We start from the raw sequence: 15675 nt of genomic DNA, 5'->3' as shown, positions 1-15675 counted from the left end.
AGCTAGTATACTTTTTAAAATATTGTCGACAAATGAAGTGAATGGGTCTACCTGTTGCGTTCCGATAAATGGTTTGAGAGATAGATTATTCTTCTGGTTTTGTTTTTAAGTTATCGGGAGTATCTCATTTTGGAAGGATATAAATTGTGAATATGTGATGTACATCCAACGTGGTAAAAAAAAAGTTATGTGAGTATCTCGTTTTGAAGGACATAAACTATGAGGTACACCGAGCATGTTAAAAATAAATTTTCCTTTTGGAAGCGTTGGCGTATACCACTAAACCTTCTGATAGATTAATTTTCCATGTGGCCGGCAGATTTACCTTAAGAGATTATTCTTAGAGAGCACGCCCGATTGTTTATTACACTCTCTTCGCTTCAAAATATACAGCGCTTCGGATTTGTCATTAACATTGGCTCCAAAATATCCTACGAAGGAGGCGGTGTGATCCTTTGTTATCACCAAGGGCGCTTCATGGCCGGAGTGTGCCATTTTGTCTTGTGCCATTCTCAGCTGGCAGTCAAGATGGGACCTTCTATGGTTCTGTAGAAGACTGATAATCAATGTATTACTAGGAGCCTGACGAAGGAGGAAATAAACAGGTCGTCATATGGTCTGCTTATCGAGGAAGTTAAGGAGTTGGTAAGATCCAGTGAGAGGGGTTCAAGTTACAATGGGCACGGCGATCTGTTAAGAGCAAGGATGTTAATATAGCCATTTGTTGGCTACATCTAATTGGCATGTCGTCATCCATAGCCATCTAATTGACAAAGTTTCTTGCTGTTTGTGCTGCAAACTGGCTCTTAATTTGTAGTCTGTTTCTCTTCACTCTTCTCTTCTCTCTTCTCCAACTCAATAACAATATAACATTAACACTCTTATAGCATGCTTTCTGATGAAGCGGCACATTGCTTGGCAAAAGAGGGGTGCGGTAATAAATTTTTAACACTGTGATTGCTGAACTCTGTGACATATAAGACCATAGGTTCTCCACTAAAAAATAAAAAATAAACATTGGCATGGAAATTAGGTCAATTCCAAACAGAATTTTAATTACATGAATTCCGTACAGAAGTTCATTCGCATCTAGAAGGGGAGAAAAGAGTGGGTTTTCAGGGTAAAAAGAGTGGCTGTCGTTGTTTAAAGAAACAGAAGGAGCCCAGTTGGGCTGGGCCTCCTGACGAGCTTTGTTTGTTTTTCCAAGACTGCTCAGGGAGATTATAAGATGGGGCCCATGTGTGCTCAATCTGGCTACTGGTTTGAGTGTCACGGCCAGAGATGCAGATCCTGGAGCGAGTAAATAGGAGATTTTAAATTTCAAATAACATCTTTGAAAGTGGACTAAAAGGAGCACTTTCAAATAGCACCACTGAAGACGCCATGACCAAAATCAACAAAAAAAATCTCTAATGATGTTTCATCACTATTATAGTTGAGTAGAATTCTTATCTCTGTGATGCCTATGATAGAGATAACAGTAACAGTAACAAGAATCAAGAGGCAATGCACTACAGAAATGAAGGATTAACAGAATGCAACACGAGGAAGACGGGCATGAGACCTTGTTGATAAACTATATGTGCAACTATATATAGTCCGGGGGTTTATTGAGGTCAGCTTATGGTCATATCATGTTTAAGATTCAGTTTTTGATGGCAAGAGAGATGATTTATTCCTATGAAGCTTAAACGTGAACAAAATAAGGTAGCAGATTGGTTTGCGTCGTACAGTTGCACTGAACGTAGCACTACGGTATGGCTACAATTAGGACCACCATGTATTGAGGAGGTTCAGCCTCTCGATTGCAAGCCTATTACTGAGGAATAAATTTCTTTCACCCTGCAACATAAAAAGATTTTTAAACGCTATGAATATATAAGACCTCAGGTTCACGACTAAAATACTCTCTCAAATAAGGTCAATTCCAATACAAAAGTTCATAGGAATTTAAAATTCTTTATATAAGACACCAGCATGCAAATAAGGTCAATTCCATACAAAAGTTCGGTTGCAAATAAAGTTCAAAAAAAAAGTTCGTTTGCAAATACAGGGGAGGAAAAGAGTGGGCTTTGTAGGGTACAAATAGTTTGTTGTTTACAGAAACGAATCACTAGGCATCAAAGAAATCAGGCCGAAAGGGTCAAGGATCATAGTTGGGCTGGGCCTGCTCGTGAGCTTTTTGTTTGTTTTTCTAGACTGCTTGCGAGCTTATAACATGGCCTGGCCCATGTGTGCTCAATCTGGTTTCTGGTTTGAGCCTCCCAGCCAAAGATGAAGATTGTCTCAAAAAAAAGGCAATTTTAAATTTCAAATAACATCTTTGAAAGTCGACTAAAAAGAGCAATTTTAAATAGCACCACTGAAGACGCCATTACCAAAATCATCAAAAAAAAAATCTCTAAAGAAGTTATATGATTTGATCAATAAAAGTTGAGTAGAATTGTTATCTCTTTCATGCCTTTGATAGACAGCTTGACAGTTAACAAGAAACAAGAGGCAATGCACTGGAAACAGGAAGTTGTGTGCTCAATCTGGTTTTCTGGTTTGAGCCTTCCAGCCAAAGATGAAGAATTTTAAATTTCAGTTTCTAAAAAAAGGCAATTTTAAATTTCAAATAACATCTTTTAAAGTCAACTAAAAAGAGGAATTTTAAGTAGCACCACTGAAGACGCCATGACTAAAATCATCAAAAAAGATTATCTAAAGATTTTATATGATTTGATCAATAAAAGTTGAGTAGAATAGAATGGTTATCTCTTTGATGCCTTTGATAGACAGCTTGACAGTTAACAAGAAACAAGAGGCAATGCACTGGAAACAGGAAGGATTAACATAATGCAGCACGAGGGACCTTGTTGATAAACTATATGTGCTGCTATTTATATAGTCAACCCTTGTTCCAGGATCACAGCAGGATCAATTCAGAGGCTTAGCTGCATGCTTTGCCTATCCAACCGTGACCCATTCAACCATCCATACAAGTTGGAAGCTAGTAAGCTACTACTCACTAGTTAATTTAATATAATCATGCCACCCAAAACAATCATCAGCGGTGACACAAGAGATCGGTCGATCGACGCTACCAAAACAAGCACACATGCTATAATGTGCCCCCTCGTCGCCCTTCAGTTGGCTAGGACTTATCTAGGAGAGAATAAATATATGTGGCGCCGCTATCTCGACACTGTTGTTAGAACCCTAACTGAGATGTAGGCGAGGCACATCGATTAGGATGAAGTGATCGCGGGTGTCTCCAGCGGCTCCGGGACCAGGCTGTTGCTTGGCATCTGGTTCTGGTCATCCCAGACCAGGCCGACCTCATACTCGGGGACGTACTCCTGCAGAAGGTACATGGATGTTGTTAAGGGTTTAGGTTATCGACAAGTCTATCATACAAGCAAGCAGACTGTATAAAGACTTCACAAGGAAGCTCCAGTTTCAGAGTTGGGGTGGTAAAAACTGATAAATAGTAGAGTTTGGGTCTGACCTCCAGCTTCATCACTAGCTCCTTGGCTGTTGGGGCCGAGATGATGATCTGCCTCGCCTCCTGGGTGATGAAGCCTTCGTTGACGGCCACGTCGATGAACGACAGCAGTGGGTCGTAGAATCCGTCGACGTTCAGCAGACCGACCTGATACGCGATTGCGGGAAAGACATATACCAGGAATAAGTACAAGTAGTGACAGAAGAATGCAATGCATGATTCGACAGTGTTGATTACTGAATGATCCACTCTCACCCACAGAATCGTATCTGATATCAACAGACATCTAAATAGCAAAATTGGCAGGCCTGAAGATCTAATAATAGCGACGGGAGGGACATAAGATAAATGTAGAACTGACTGTTGTGTTTATCCCCTCAAACATTCAGCATTTTATATTGCTAAGCAATTATTCAACAGCGAGACAGCAATACAGGTTTCTTCTACATATGACACATCATGCCTTTTTTACATCCCAGAACATTGCTTTGATAGCTGTATGGGAATATTCATAAAGTGTGCAGGATTATCCTATTAGAGGAGCGAATATTAAAGTCAGGAATGCAGATCTCATGCCTTCGAGGTGATGCTGATAGCTCCTTTGATTAAAGTCTTTACAATAATTTGTTGCCATGAGGGTGAAATTATTTAGTAGCCACATGTGAACAAAGGTGGTAGGATCAGATCACAACGGCCCTAACGATCGACATTATGATAAACAAAGAACGCGTTCATACCTAGCTACTAAAATAGTGTGGGTTGACAAAACATATGCAGACAAGCACATCATCCCCAGATGATTGGGGTTGTATGATTTTTGTATGAAAAGCACAAAGAATAGAAGCTAGTTCTTACCGGCTTCTTATGTATTCCTAGTTGTGCCCACGTGATCACTTCAAGCAACTCCTCCAAGGTTCCATAGCCGCCTGTCAAATTAACTGAATTGTCAAACTCTACAGCACAGTATTAATCGATTTATTCCAGATTTTCTCGATTGTAGAAGAATTGGAGCGGGCTATTGAATTTTTACCTGGTAAGGCAATAAAAGCATCAGCAAACCGAGCCATTTCGGCCTTCCTCTCGTGCATGCCAGAAACAGCTCTAACTTCCCCTACAGGATCCCCAGTTACCTACAGGAGCAAGAATCAGGGATTGTAAGGAACCAAGCATTCAGAAACTTTCCAGGAATAACACAAAGTATAAAATTGACTAGTATATCTAATTAAAATTTCCAGGAATAAAGATCTTAACTGGCAAATTAATCAAGGCTAGACTAAGTAGTAGTAGTAGTATATTGAAAAGCAGGATAAAGACAGTCATCACAACATATACAGATTGTGAGATTGATAAGGCCTCTTTACAACCAGTAAAGGTGGAAACTAATTGCTAATCCATATAATAAACACAAATATCTGCCTAAGAAGAGTGCAAGTTAGTACTCCATATATAGTTACTTATAGCTGTATTAATAGCACTTTTAATATGTCTTCTTTGCCAAAAAGGAACAACTTAATATAATCAAGCTACAGTAAGAAGAAAATCAAACTACATTAGATTCACAAATACATGGTGATGCATCATCATTCATCATGCTGAAGCTGAACAATAAATATCCTGGCAGCTACTAGCTTGCACACCCAGTCAAGGTTCAGAAGTGGAGAGTAGACCACAGCATGCAATGGCAACAAAATAGAGGTTGCAGCCTTTGACTCACCTCTCTGGGCATGAGTGATCTTGGGATGATCCTGGCAGAAAAAAAAAGAAAAAGAAAGGGGACCAAATGAGAGCCACATTAATTCCACCAGTCCAAAGCAGTCAAACAAGCAGTAGTACTACTACCAGAGCAAAAGGTTGATCTTACTTTCCCCATGTAAAGCTAAAGAAACTGAGCAAGGCCTACTAGAGGCACAGCTATCTATCTACACATACACATCCACAGCTAGGCCTTTCAAGAACTGGACAATGCATAATATAAATATATAATATAGCCACTGCACAAGTAATACTTCTGATCTACGTAGTAAAAAGCAGTATGAACTTAAAGGTGGCAATAATGTGATACTACAGTACCAGTCACCCAGCTGCATCTTGCAGCAGCTGGGCAGGGCAGTGAGGCCCCAGCCCCCAGCTCCCCACCCCATGGCCATTGAGGGCATGGAAGCAACTGCCCTTTCGAAAAGGATTGGAAAAGGAGCTTCCATTCCTGTGAAACGCGACGCGACCGGCATGGCTTTGCCCCAACGCAACTGGCATGCGCAGTGCAATGGAGCCCAGCTGCACCCTTCTGCTGCACAAAGCTTCCACAAGGCTGCCATTTTTGGGGCAGGTGGGAGCTGAGCTGAGCTGCTGGGTCAGGGTCGGGGGGCAGGAGCAAAGCACCCAGACCGAGCAAGAAGGCCAGTACGCCATAAAGGCAGTGTATGCACCGAGCGGGGAAAGAAGAGGTACAGCGTGTGTAGGTGCGTGTGGGCGGGGAGACAATGCGGGCAGAGGTCGATAGTGATGGTGCGATGGGGGGTGGTTAATGGTGGGATGGGAGGAGTGCTCACCCGATGACATGGCGGCCGCCGGCGTGGACGGCGTGGGAGACGAGGCCCATGAGGCCGATGGAGCCGCCCCCGTAGACCAGGTCTATGCCCCTCTCCACCTGCACACACACACACACACACACACACACACAACGGAGCAGTCAGGCACATGTATTATAGTTACATGTTGTTCACAGCAGAGAAGCAGGTCAGGTGGTGGCATTGAATCCAATTGAATTGAACTTTGATGTGCATGCAAGCAAGCAATCATGGCAGGTTTCGTTTGGGCATTTGGGCAAGCAAGTGAGGTCACTCATGGCAATGATGGTGCATGGATGCCATAACGCCAAGGGGAAATTTAACAGCAAGTGAAATTAATGGCCGCCGGCCGGCGACGGCGAGCCGGACGGCGCGCTCCTCCTCCATGATGACTACTCCATGAACGGCATGGTTCTCGTCCGCTTCTTGCACCCACACTCGCTCGCCGTATGATCGATCATGCAGGAATGGTGCGGCTCCCCATGACCGCGGCAGTACGCCCAGCCCACCTACCTTGCGAGCGGGCAGCACCCCAATCCCATGACCTCCAGCGCGGAGGATCCCGTCGATCGTGCGCCTCCACATGGATCGATCGGCCCCAACCGAAGTCGACCAACCAAATCGGGAGAGATCGACGGGAAAAGGAGGCCCCTTTTTCTCTCCTCCCCGCGAGCGCCAAGAGGAAAACAATCAAAGAACCCGAACCTCGCAGGCCGCGACGGACAGAGTCGAGCCGAGCCGAGAGCCGAGAGCGGGACGGCGGCGAACGGGGCAAGATGTGGACAAGGCGGGGCTAGGCAAGGTTAGTTACCATCTCCTTGCCGAGCTCGACGGCGGCGTCCTGGTAGCTGGCCTTGCGCCCCTTGGCGCTGCCGCAGTAGACGCAGATCCGCCGGAACCGCGACGCCCGCCGCTCCGGCTCCACGCCGCCGTCCTCCCCGACGCCGCCCACGCCGCGGCTCGGCTCCGGCGGCGCCAGCTCGGGGCCCATCTCCATCTCCGCGGCCGGCGCGGCCCCGACGGCGAACGCGGGCTGGCCCACGGCCACAGCCGCCGCCGTGAGGCTCATGGTCGTGGCGAGACGATCGCGTGCGTGCGTGCGTGGCGGCGGCAGCGGCGCGCGCGAGAGGGATTTGTTTGTGGGGAGGGGAGGGAGCAGGGGGGAGTGGGAGAGGCTACGCGGCGAGTGATGGGGGAGAGAGGCCCTGCGAGGACGGGAGGCTATATAGGCGCGTGGCGTGGGTCCGCCATGACCTAGGGTTGGCTTCCTTCCTTCCTTCCTTGTCTCGTTCGTGGACACGCTTTGCTCCCACAACCCCTTTCCATTCTTGTTTCCTTCCTTCTTTACAACTTCTCACTGCTTTATTTCTTTGTTTTTATCTCCTACTTTTGTTTCCCTTTTTATGTTTCCCCTCTACAAGCATCTTTTTCCTAGTGCACATATGTATTTTTCCCTCTATATTTATAATACACTAATAGACCCCTCAAGAAAATAAATGTCTCCTTGTTCAACCTTCGACGATGGAACTCAAGTCCCCGCCTACTCTTATATGTTTAATTCCCAACAAATACATGATTCCAAAACTAGACTTTTCAATAGACGGCTACATGTCTTTTTTCATATTTACTTATGCCAAAAAGGTCCATCGGGTTGTCTTGTCCGATGCAGTTTTGATTGGTCGGAAGGCGAGACGGATCGTGGGTCTGCTTCTCGTGCCAAATGTGTCGTCTTCATAGTACGTTCATTTCTTTCTTTGTTAGTTGCAATGTTGACACGACGAAGAAGATCATGATGCGGGTGGTGTTTTAGCTCGATGGTTCACGTCATCTATGTCGAGTGACTCGTTGTTCCGATTGTTTCTCACGTCTGGCATTAATTCCACCTTTTTTTTCCCTGAAAGGTGATTGGAAACTTGAAAGCCAGGATAAGTTGTGTCATGAGTCATGTAGGGCGGATGGGGAGAGAGGTGGCGAGCCCATCCATATAAGCGTGTGGTTGAGTGTGTGGGCCCACCCATGCCTGTCTTATTTTGCCTAGATTTGGTTGTTCCTTGATTCATTATGTCATTCACGTGACATGCTTTCTCGACATTTTCTTGTACGTGAGTTTTATTTTCATCTTCTATTTCCCTTTTTGTTATCCTTCTACAAGCTATATTTTTTCCTTATTTCTTAATGTTTATTTGGTTCTACTTTCCTTTTTTTAGAAATAAGGGGATTTTGGCCCCCGGTTCCATTAAGAATGAAACCACGAAGTCTTACATCATACTCCCAGCCGGGGCATGTCTCGCGAGAACAGTTCAACATAGAATGGAAATCTAACTACGTTTGGCCTCCAGCCACCCTAATCAGACTGTTTATATTACATTAACGACGAGGTTCTTAAGAAACATCAACAGCTCCTTGGCATCAACTCTGGTTCCGTCCCATGGGCAGCGCAACCTGGCCAGATTGCCTTGTCACGAGCAATCAGCATCAGCCTCGCCATCTTGATCTGCTCTGCGACATCACCTTTCATCTTCTTGAGCGGCTGGGTCGGAGAGCCAGGCATCTCCAGAGGCGTGACTGGGCTTGATGTAACTTGAACTTTTTTCTTCAATGGAAAATCCAGCGCCCGGGTAGTGTTAAGCTTCCAAGGATCCTCACCCGTTTTCAGTGACAGATTAGCCACCATATCTGTTTCACCATCATTCACCCCGCTGTCAACTGAAAAGGGGCTGCAAGAATGCTGGACACCCAAAGTGAGATTTGCTGAAGCTTCTCCAGCGCCTCCCCTTTGTACAGGATCATCCACATTTTGAGAGTTCTCCAGATTAGCCACCATATCTGTTTCAGGTCAGACCACACAGCGTTGTTAAACACATGATTATTTCTAGTTTTCCATATGCTCCACAAGACACAAGCCACAAAAGCATTCATAGTTGTGTGTTTTTTGTTAGCCGGCCAAAACCTGGCAATGGATAGATAATTTTCACCTAAGTTAATGGAGAAGAATTTTGAAATATCACTCCAGATTTTCTTGGCAACTACACAATCAAAAAAACAAATGATCGACCGTTTCATGCTCCAGACAGAAAACACATTCTGGGGGTTTTTCAATCCCCCTTTTGAGCAGGTTATTTTTGGTCATCAACTTGTTGTGTGCTAGTAGCCACAGGAATACCTGCACTCTGGGTGGAATTACCAGGGACCATATGGAGGGGATATAAACAGGCGTCACACCCCTAAAATTGATAATAGCATAGAGAGAGCTAGAGGTGTAAATCCCTTTCGATTCATACTGCCAAATCATAGCATCATCCTCCTCAGAGAGGGGAGTTTGCCTTATGATCTGTTCAAGACAGTACCAATCCTCCATCATGGCAGTGGTAAAGACTCTCCTAAAAGTTAACTTGATATTCTCCCCATCCCAAACCTCAGATACTGTCATACATTGTTGGTGACAGATAGAGTACAAGTGCCAGAACTGCACAGAGAGGGGTGAGGTCCCAAACCAGATGTCTTCCCAAAATCTGATTTTTGTCCCACTCCCAATTTTCCATCTATACCCAAATTTCAGTGCTTTTGCAGCCCACATCACACCTTGCCAAAAAGTTGAGGCTGATTGTGGTCTGCTAGCAAAGATATTAGGGGCATTTCTAACATACTTATTATCTACAATGGTCTTCCAGATTTTCCCATCATCTTGAGAATATCTCTTAACCCAGCTCCCAAGCAAACAGAGATTTACATCCTTAATATTTGGCACTCCTAGGCCTCCATGTTCTTTTTTCATGCAGACTAAGTGCCAGTTAGCTAAGTGAAGCTTCCTATTCCCCTCAAAATCACTCCACAAACAGTGTGCCATCTGGCTATTGATTAAGTCTAAGGCCCATTTTGGGAATTTAAAGAAGGATAATAGGTATACTGGAACACTTGCTAAGCAGGCTTTGATCAGTGTAAGCCTAGCTGAATAGGAAAGTAATTTCCCTCTCCACCCAGCCATTCTTTTCAGGATTTTGTCTATAAGTGGCTGGATGTCCCCCCTTCTCAACTTATCATAGTGTAATGGAATCCCTAGGTATTTAATGGGAAAAGTACCTACAGTACACCCAAAGATATCAGCAAACGTTGCTACCTCCCCCTCATCTACTCCTAGGGGGATTAGCTCACTTTTAGAATAATTAATTCTCATACCTGAGACATTTTCAAAACAAGTTAGGATTTTTTTTAGGTTGGCTGCTTTTGTTTTATCATCATCCATGAACAGGATAGTGTCATCTGCATACTGCAAGCAGATGACCCCTCCTGGGATGAGATCAGAGCCCAGCCCTCTAATCAAGCTATGTGAGGATGCTTTAGCAAGCATTCTAGTTAATACATCTACAACAAGGTTAAAAAGTAAGGGAGAAGCAGGATCCCATTGCCTTAGTCCTTTGTTTGTTATAAAGAAGCTACTCTCTACTCCATTTACCTTGACACCCACTGACCCCATATGAGTGATTTGATGGATCCATTTAATCCAAACAGGGCCAAAATTCCTTAAATGCAGGATGTCCATCAGAAAGTCCAAGTTGACTTTATCAAAAGCCTTCTCATAATCTAGTTTGAGCACCAAGCCTGGGTTGTCAGAGTGGTAAGTAGAGTGCAAGACCTCATGGGCAGTTACAACACTCTCTAGGATGAACCTCCCTTTTATGAAGGCTGATTGATTATTGGAGGTTAGAAAATTCATAATAACAGCAAGCCTATTGGTTAGTACCTTGGTGAAAACCTTAAAGATGCAGTTTAACAAGCTAATTGGCCTAAACTTTTTCATACTGGTGGCATCTTCCTCTTTCGAGATAAGAGTTATCATGGCAAAATTGAGCCTGTAGATGTCTAAATCACCAGCATGAAAATCCTTAAACATTGCCATTACATCTTTTTTGATAATCTCCCAAAATTCCTGGAGGAATAGGAAAGAGAGGCCATCTGGCCCAGGGGCTCCATCAGAGTAGGAACCAAATATGGCCTCCCTCACCTCTTCCTCAGTAAATGGAGCTTGAAGAGCTTCATTTTTCTCATCTGAGATTTTCTCCTCAATGGAGAAGAAATTTTGATTTAAAGAGAATCCAAATCTATCTTCTTTTTTAAAAAGATCCTTATAGAAATCAGAAGCTATTTTTAACATCTCATTGATGTCAGATGTGGTGCCATTTGGCCCTTCTAAAGCATGTATCAGGGTCTTCCTCCTTCTTTGATTGGCTACAGAATTAAAGTATTTGGTATTTCTATCTCCCTCCAGGATTTCTTTTTCTCTAGATCTCTGCCTGGCTTTAGTTTCTTCCTTCATCCAGATGGCCTGAAGTTCTTTAAGGATGTTCTGCATTCTATCATTTTCTACATCAGACAGATGTGTAGTTTCAGACTTGATATCTAGCATATCAAAATCTATAGTGAGCTCATTCTTCTTTTTCCTAATATTAGCTTCTAAATTTCTACTCCAGCCTCTAGAGAATTTTCTAAATCTCCTTACTTTTTCCTGCCACACATCTATAGGTTTAGTCATCTTAACTGGAGCAGCCCAGTTTTTGCAACTAGGTCTTTGAAATCTTGGTGTAGTAGCCACCATTTCTCAAATTTATAGCTGGATGTTCTAGGGGAGTCCCCCATGCCTGAATCCCAGAGCAGGGGAGTGTGATCACTGCCTGTTCTGGGAAGGGCTTGAGAAGTGCTCAAGGGAAGCAGAGCATCTAGCTCAGTAGTGCAAAAAATCCTGTCAATAGTAGACATGACAGGATCACCCTGGTTATTAGCCCAGGTGAACTTCCTACCCGACATCCTAATCTCTAACAGACTCCAGATCTCTATCCATGCATTGAACTTATCAGCCCAATGATGATTAATATTACAATTATTCTTGTCCTGTTGATATCTAATCAAGTTAAAATCTCCCCCTATTAGAGTAGGAAGATGTTCATCTACAAATAATCTATGCAGTTCTGAGATGAAGTCATCTTTTCCTTCATCATATGGGGAACCATACACAGCTACCACTCTAAAGCAAACACCACTAGTTTTAACTTTAAGATCACAAGAAACTGAAAAATTGAGGTGGCTCCATTGTAGGATATCAAAGATATCCACATCTACTCCAACTAAGACACCTCCTGATGTTCCCACTGCAGGGAGGTGGTGCCATTGGAAGTTTTTGTTGCCACTAATGGATTTCAAGAAAGATGTAGATAACTCTTCTTTTTTAGTTTCCTGAAAAGCTACTATGATGGCATTAGTTTTATTGAGGTTGTCAACTATACATGTTTTTTTCCCATGTGTAGTGATCCCTCTAATATTCCAGAAGAGGCAATTCATATGAAAAGGGCTTTCTTAGGGTGCTTGCCCCGTCCATGTTTAGAAATTTTAGACCAGATCTCACTCTGATCTATTAAACTAGAGAAGACTCCTTTTAGCCCCACAGGTGTACTAGGAGACTCATTTATATTATCTGGACATTTTTACCCCCCAGGTCTGTCCATGTCATGATTTACAGTTCCCTCATTCTTCTTATTAGTACTGTTAGTCTTCTCATCCCCCCCCCCAAGTTTGAGCCCTTCAGGCTCTTGGGGAGCATGGTGCTTGGCGACTATGCTAGCATAAGAAGCTTTTGGCTCAACAATCTCTACCCCTATTTTTTTGCTATAGAGATGAACATTGGGTCATTAAAGTCATCAAAAGGGTTGGTTTTGATAGTACCTTTAAAGTTTCCTCTAGGCTCTTCTAGGTTTTGCACTTTCTTAGACTCCATAGCAATCTCCAGCATGGTCCTGCCCCCAACATCCACCCTTGTGCTCTTTCTTTGTGCCTGGACAGGACCCCATACCTGGGGAGGAGCCAAATGTGGCCCCTCTGGGAGGCTTGGGCTGAAGACCACTTCATCTTGTTCACTTTCTTCTTGCATGATGTTGACCTGATCATCAAGCATAATGTTATTCTCTTCCTCCTCATGTTCCTCACCTTCCAAGTCTTGCAGCAGTTTGAAGCTCTCATCCAAAGAGATAGGGTCATGCAGCTGGTGCAGGTAGTGCAAAACATTCTGCCTGACTTGTTGTGAAGCTTCAGAGCCAGTACTGCTCCCTCTATTTGAGTTGGAGGGAGTTTTGGGGGCTGAGTTAGAGCCTCCAGCTCCACTCCCACTGTTGGTTGTGTCTTGAACTTCATGTGTTTTGTTGGTGTTGTTATCTTCATCCAGCAGGTCCTCATCTTCCCCATCTTCTACTGGTGGCTCTACTACAATCTTGATCCTGTATAGTTTGTCTCCAATCCCAAAAGTTCTTTCAGAAGGGATTTTGGTGAAGTCCTTGCATCTGATCTTGATTCTCACCACTTCGAAGAAGGATTTGAAGTTTCCCTACCAGTCAACATCTACCAATTCTCCTAGGACTGAGGCAAACTGCTCTAGTACTGACCATTCAGCCCAGCTAGGTGCAACTCCCCTCAGTTGTAGCCACACCATTTGCAGTTGTGCATGAAATTCCATCTCACCTTTCCACTCTTCTACATTGACTGATACACCTTCAATTTCAGGCAGCCCAAAGTTGGGCTATCCAGCCACTGAAGCAACAGGGATGTGTGGTGGAAACTTAACTAGGAAGGTCCAGTTGTCAAGTAATCTAATGTGCCATGGCCAATTGGTCTTGTAGATTGCAGAAAAGTTGTGAGCCAGCTCCTCTTTTGTGACCTGTCCAGATTCCACATAGACAATGCCCACATTCCTCCTATTCCCCACATGTTGCTCATTTACATCAGGAACATCCACTTTGAAGAACCCCAGACCAGATGCTGCACTCCCAATATATTTGGCACTGTTCCTAGGTTTCTTCCTCACTGGGCATTCATCGACCTTGTGTGTCACCATTTTGCAAATGAAACAAGAGGGGGGGTTGGGGCACTGAGCTTTGTGATGTCCAGGTTCACCACAGGTGTAGCATGTAACATCACTGTACTCAGTCTCTGCAGTTTCTTTGGCCTTGCCAGCAAATTTGTTCTTGCTTTGTGGCTTGTTCTTCTTCTGCTACTGGGGATAGCTATTGTTTCCTTTGTTGTTCTCACTACTTTTCTGCCCTACAATCTGCTGCCCTTGTTGGCCTTGAGTCTGTGCCTGGGTTGGAGGCAGTCCTTGATACTGCTGACTCTGAGCCTGCTGCGTTTGCTGCCCCCCAACAATTCCTTGCATCTGACCCTGCCCCCAATTCCCAGGTGCCCTCCACTGATTCATCATAGGTGGTTGCATGAAAGGGCCCGGAAACCATGGGGGCGAAGGGCCTTGTAATCCAAAGTCGAAGGGGATCTGTTGCTGTGGGCACCCAAACTGCGGATCGAAATGCTATGGCCACTGATTCTGACCGAAATCCCCTCTCTGAATTTGATCAGGTTGAATCTGGCCCTGGTGACCATCCCCAACTCTCTGAGATCTGCCCACCTCACGCTTGCCACGGCCGCGCCCCCGGCCCTGAGCTTCAGCCATCTCCACAAGGTTGGAGAGATTGGGAGGATCTCCCTCCCACACACACTCTGAGATGGATAATTGCTTCGCTGGTGGGTGGTGGTGGCCGGGATCTTTGGCTGGGTGGCAGTTGGCGGCGGAGAGCCTGCGGCTGAGGAATTGGGTTTTCTTGATCCAGACTAGGACGGGGGGCTCTTTAGGGTTTGGGATCGAACCACTCCCCCACAGCTGTCCATAGTATGCTGCGATGGCGTCTTCTCCCTCACGTGGATGCTCCAGCTCAGCGCCCTGGGTCTGCCTCGGAGCCACGTCTCCTCCCCTGCTCCCACGCTCGCTGACTTGTGGGGTATGACCAACCTTATCCACTGCAAAACAGAGGATCTCACCTACCGTGGTGACAAAATCCCGCTCCGATGAGTGGTTCATTAGAGGACCGCCGCAGCACCGCCTCCGGCGAGCACCGACCCCCCTTGATGGCTCTGCTTGGAGATCAGCAGCACGCCGGAGCGGTGTGTCGAGATTAGAACAATCCTGATGAAGTCCGACATCGACGGGGCCTGCAGGGCGCCGAATCATGGCGGCGGGGGTTGCAGGGACCAGAACGCCCGCCATTTGGCCCTGCTCGCTGGTGAGGGCGAGCTTGGTTGCGCCCGCGCCCAAGCTATCACCTCCTCTGGCTCCAGCATCGTCGACGGCATCATCTCCCTCATCTCCTCCTCTGTTGCCTCCACGCAGATCCTTGTAACCAGCTTGACCAGCGAGTCGCCGCGGGTTGGCAGTCTCATCGTCCTCCGCATGCGCTCCCGATGCATCTCCTCCGCCCTCTCCGCCCTCACCCAATGCATCTCCTCTGCCCTTTCCGCCCCATCGAATCTCGCTCTCCGCCCTTCCTCGCCCATCTCGCCTGACGGGGAGAACTGATGGAGTCCGAGCCGCGCGCAGAGCGGGCGCCGGGAGGGCCGGGGTGGAGGGGAGGGTGTAGGGGGGGGCGGGCCGAGGTCGACGACGGCGAGATTCGTCGGATCTGGTGGTGGCGGTGGTAGGTGGAGGGGGCGAGACACGACGCGAGAGCGCTCATTTCAAATCGGGCACCCCTCAAGTGATTGTTATCCTGTCTAGATGCAATCATTCTCTACTTTCCTTTTCCATTCTCCATT

The 15675-nt window shown here is 45.6% G+C and overlaps 1 protein-coding gene and 1 pseudogene across 2 annotated transcripts; both read right to left on the bottom strand.

Annotated features, from left to right (window-relative positions):
• Nucleotides 1-2795: 2795 nt before the first annotated feature.
• Nucleotides 2796-7256, bottom strand: LOC125532187 (cytokinin riboside 5'-monophosphate phosphoribohydrolase LOG-like). Its single transcript, XM_048696335.2, has 7 exons — nt 6866-7256; nt 6037-6134; nt 5202-5232; nt 4518-4617; nt 4343-4413; nt 3491-3634; nt 2796-3341 (listed from the first exon to the last, which is right to left on the bottom strand). Exons 1-7 carry the CDS (start codon nt 7121-7123, stop codon nt 3231-3233), a joined length of 813 nt encoding a protein of 270 aa, XP_048552292.2. The 5' UTR covers nt 7124-7256; the 3' UTR covers nt 2796-3230.
• Nucleotides 7257-8240: 984 nt separating this feature from the next.
• LOC147993100 (uncharacterized) lies at nt 8241-14944 on the bottom strand (annotated as a pseudogene). The gene is made up of 3 exons (XR_015613983.1): nt 14495-14944; nt 12769-14086; nt 8241-8880 (listed from the first exon to the last, which is right to left on the bottom strand). The product of XR_015613983.1 is annotated as an uncharacterized LOC147993100 (transcript).
• Between the last annotated feature and the right edge of the window lie 731 nt (nt 14945-15675).

The sequence above is a fragment of the Triticum urartu genome, chromosome 1A, assembly GCF_056163025.1.
Source record: "Triticum urartu cultivar PI428250 chromosome 1A, HENAU_Tu73, whole genome shotgun sequence".
In the NCBI taxonomy this organism is placed as follows: Eukaryota; Viridiplantae; Streptophyta; class Magnoliopsida; order Poales; family Poaceae; genus Triticum; species Triticum urartu.
This window is presented reverse-complemented; position numbering and strand designations above follow the sequence as displayed.

Excerpts from the sequence above, each read along its gene's own strand:
- LOC125532187 (XM_048696335.2), bottom strand. The coding sequence starts at position 7,123 with ATGAGCCTCACGGCGGCGGCTGTGGCCGTGGGCCAGCCCGCGTTCGCC. Across the intron at positions 5,233-6,036 it reads GGCGGCCGCCATGTCATCGG|GATCATCCCAAGATCACTCA; the intron begins GTGAGCACTCCT and ends TTTTTCTGCCAG. Across the intron at positions 4,618-5,201 it reads GATCACTCATGCCCAGAGAG|GTAACTGGGGATCCTGTAGG; the intron begins GTGAGTCAAAGG and ends TTGCTCCTGTAG.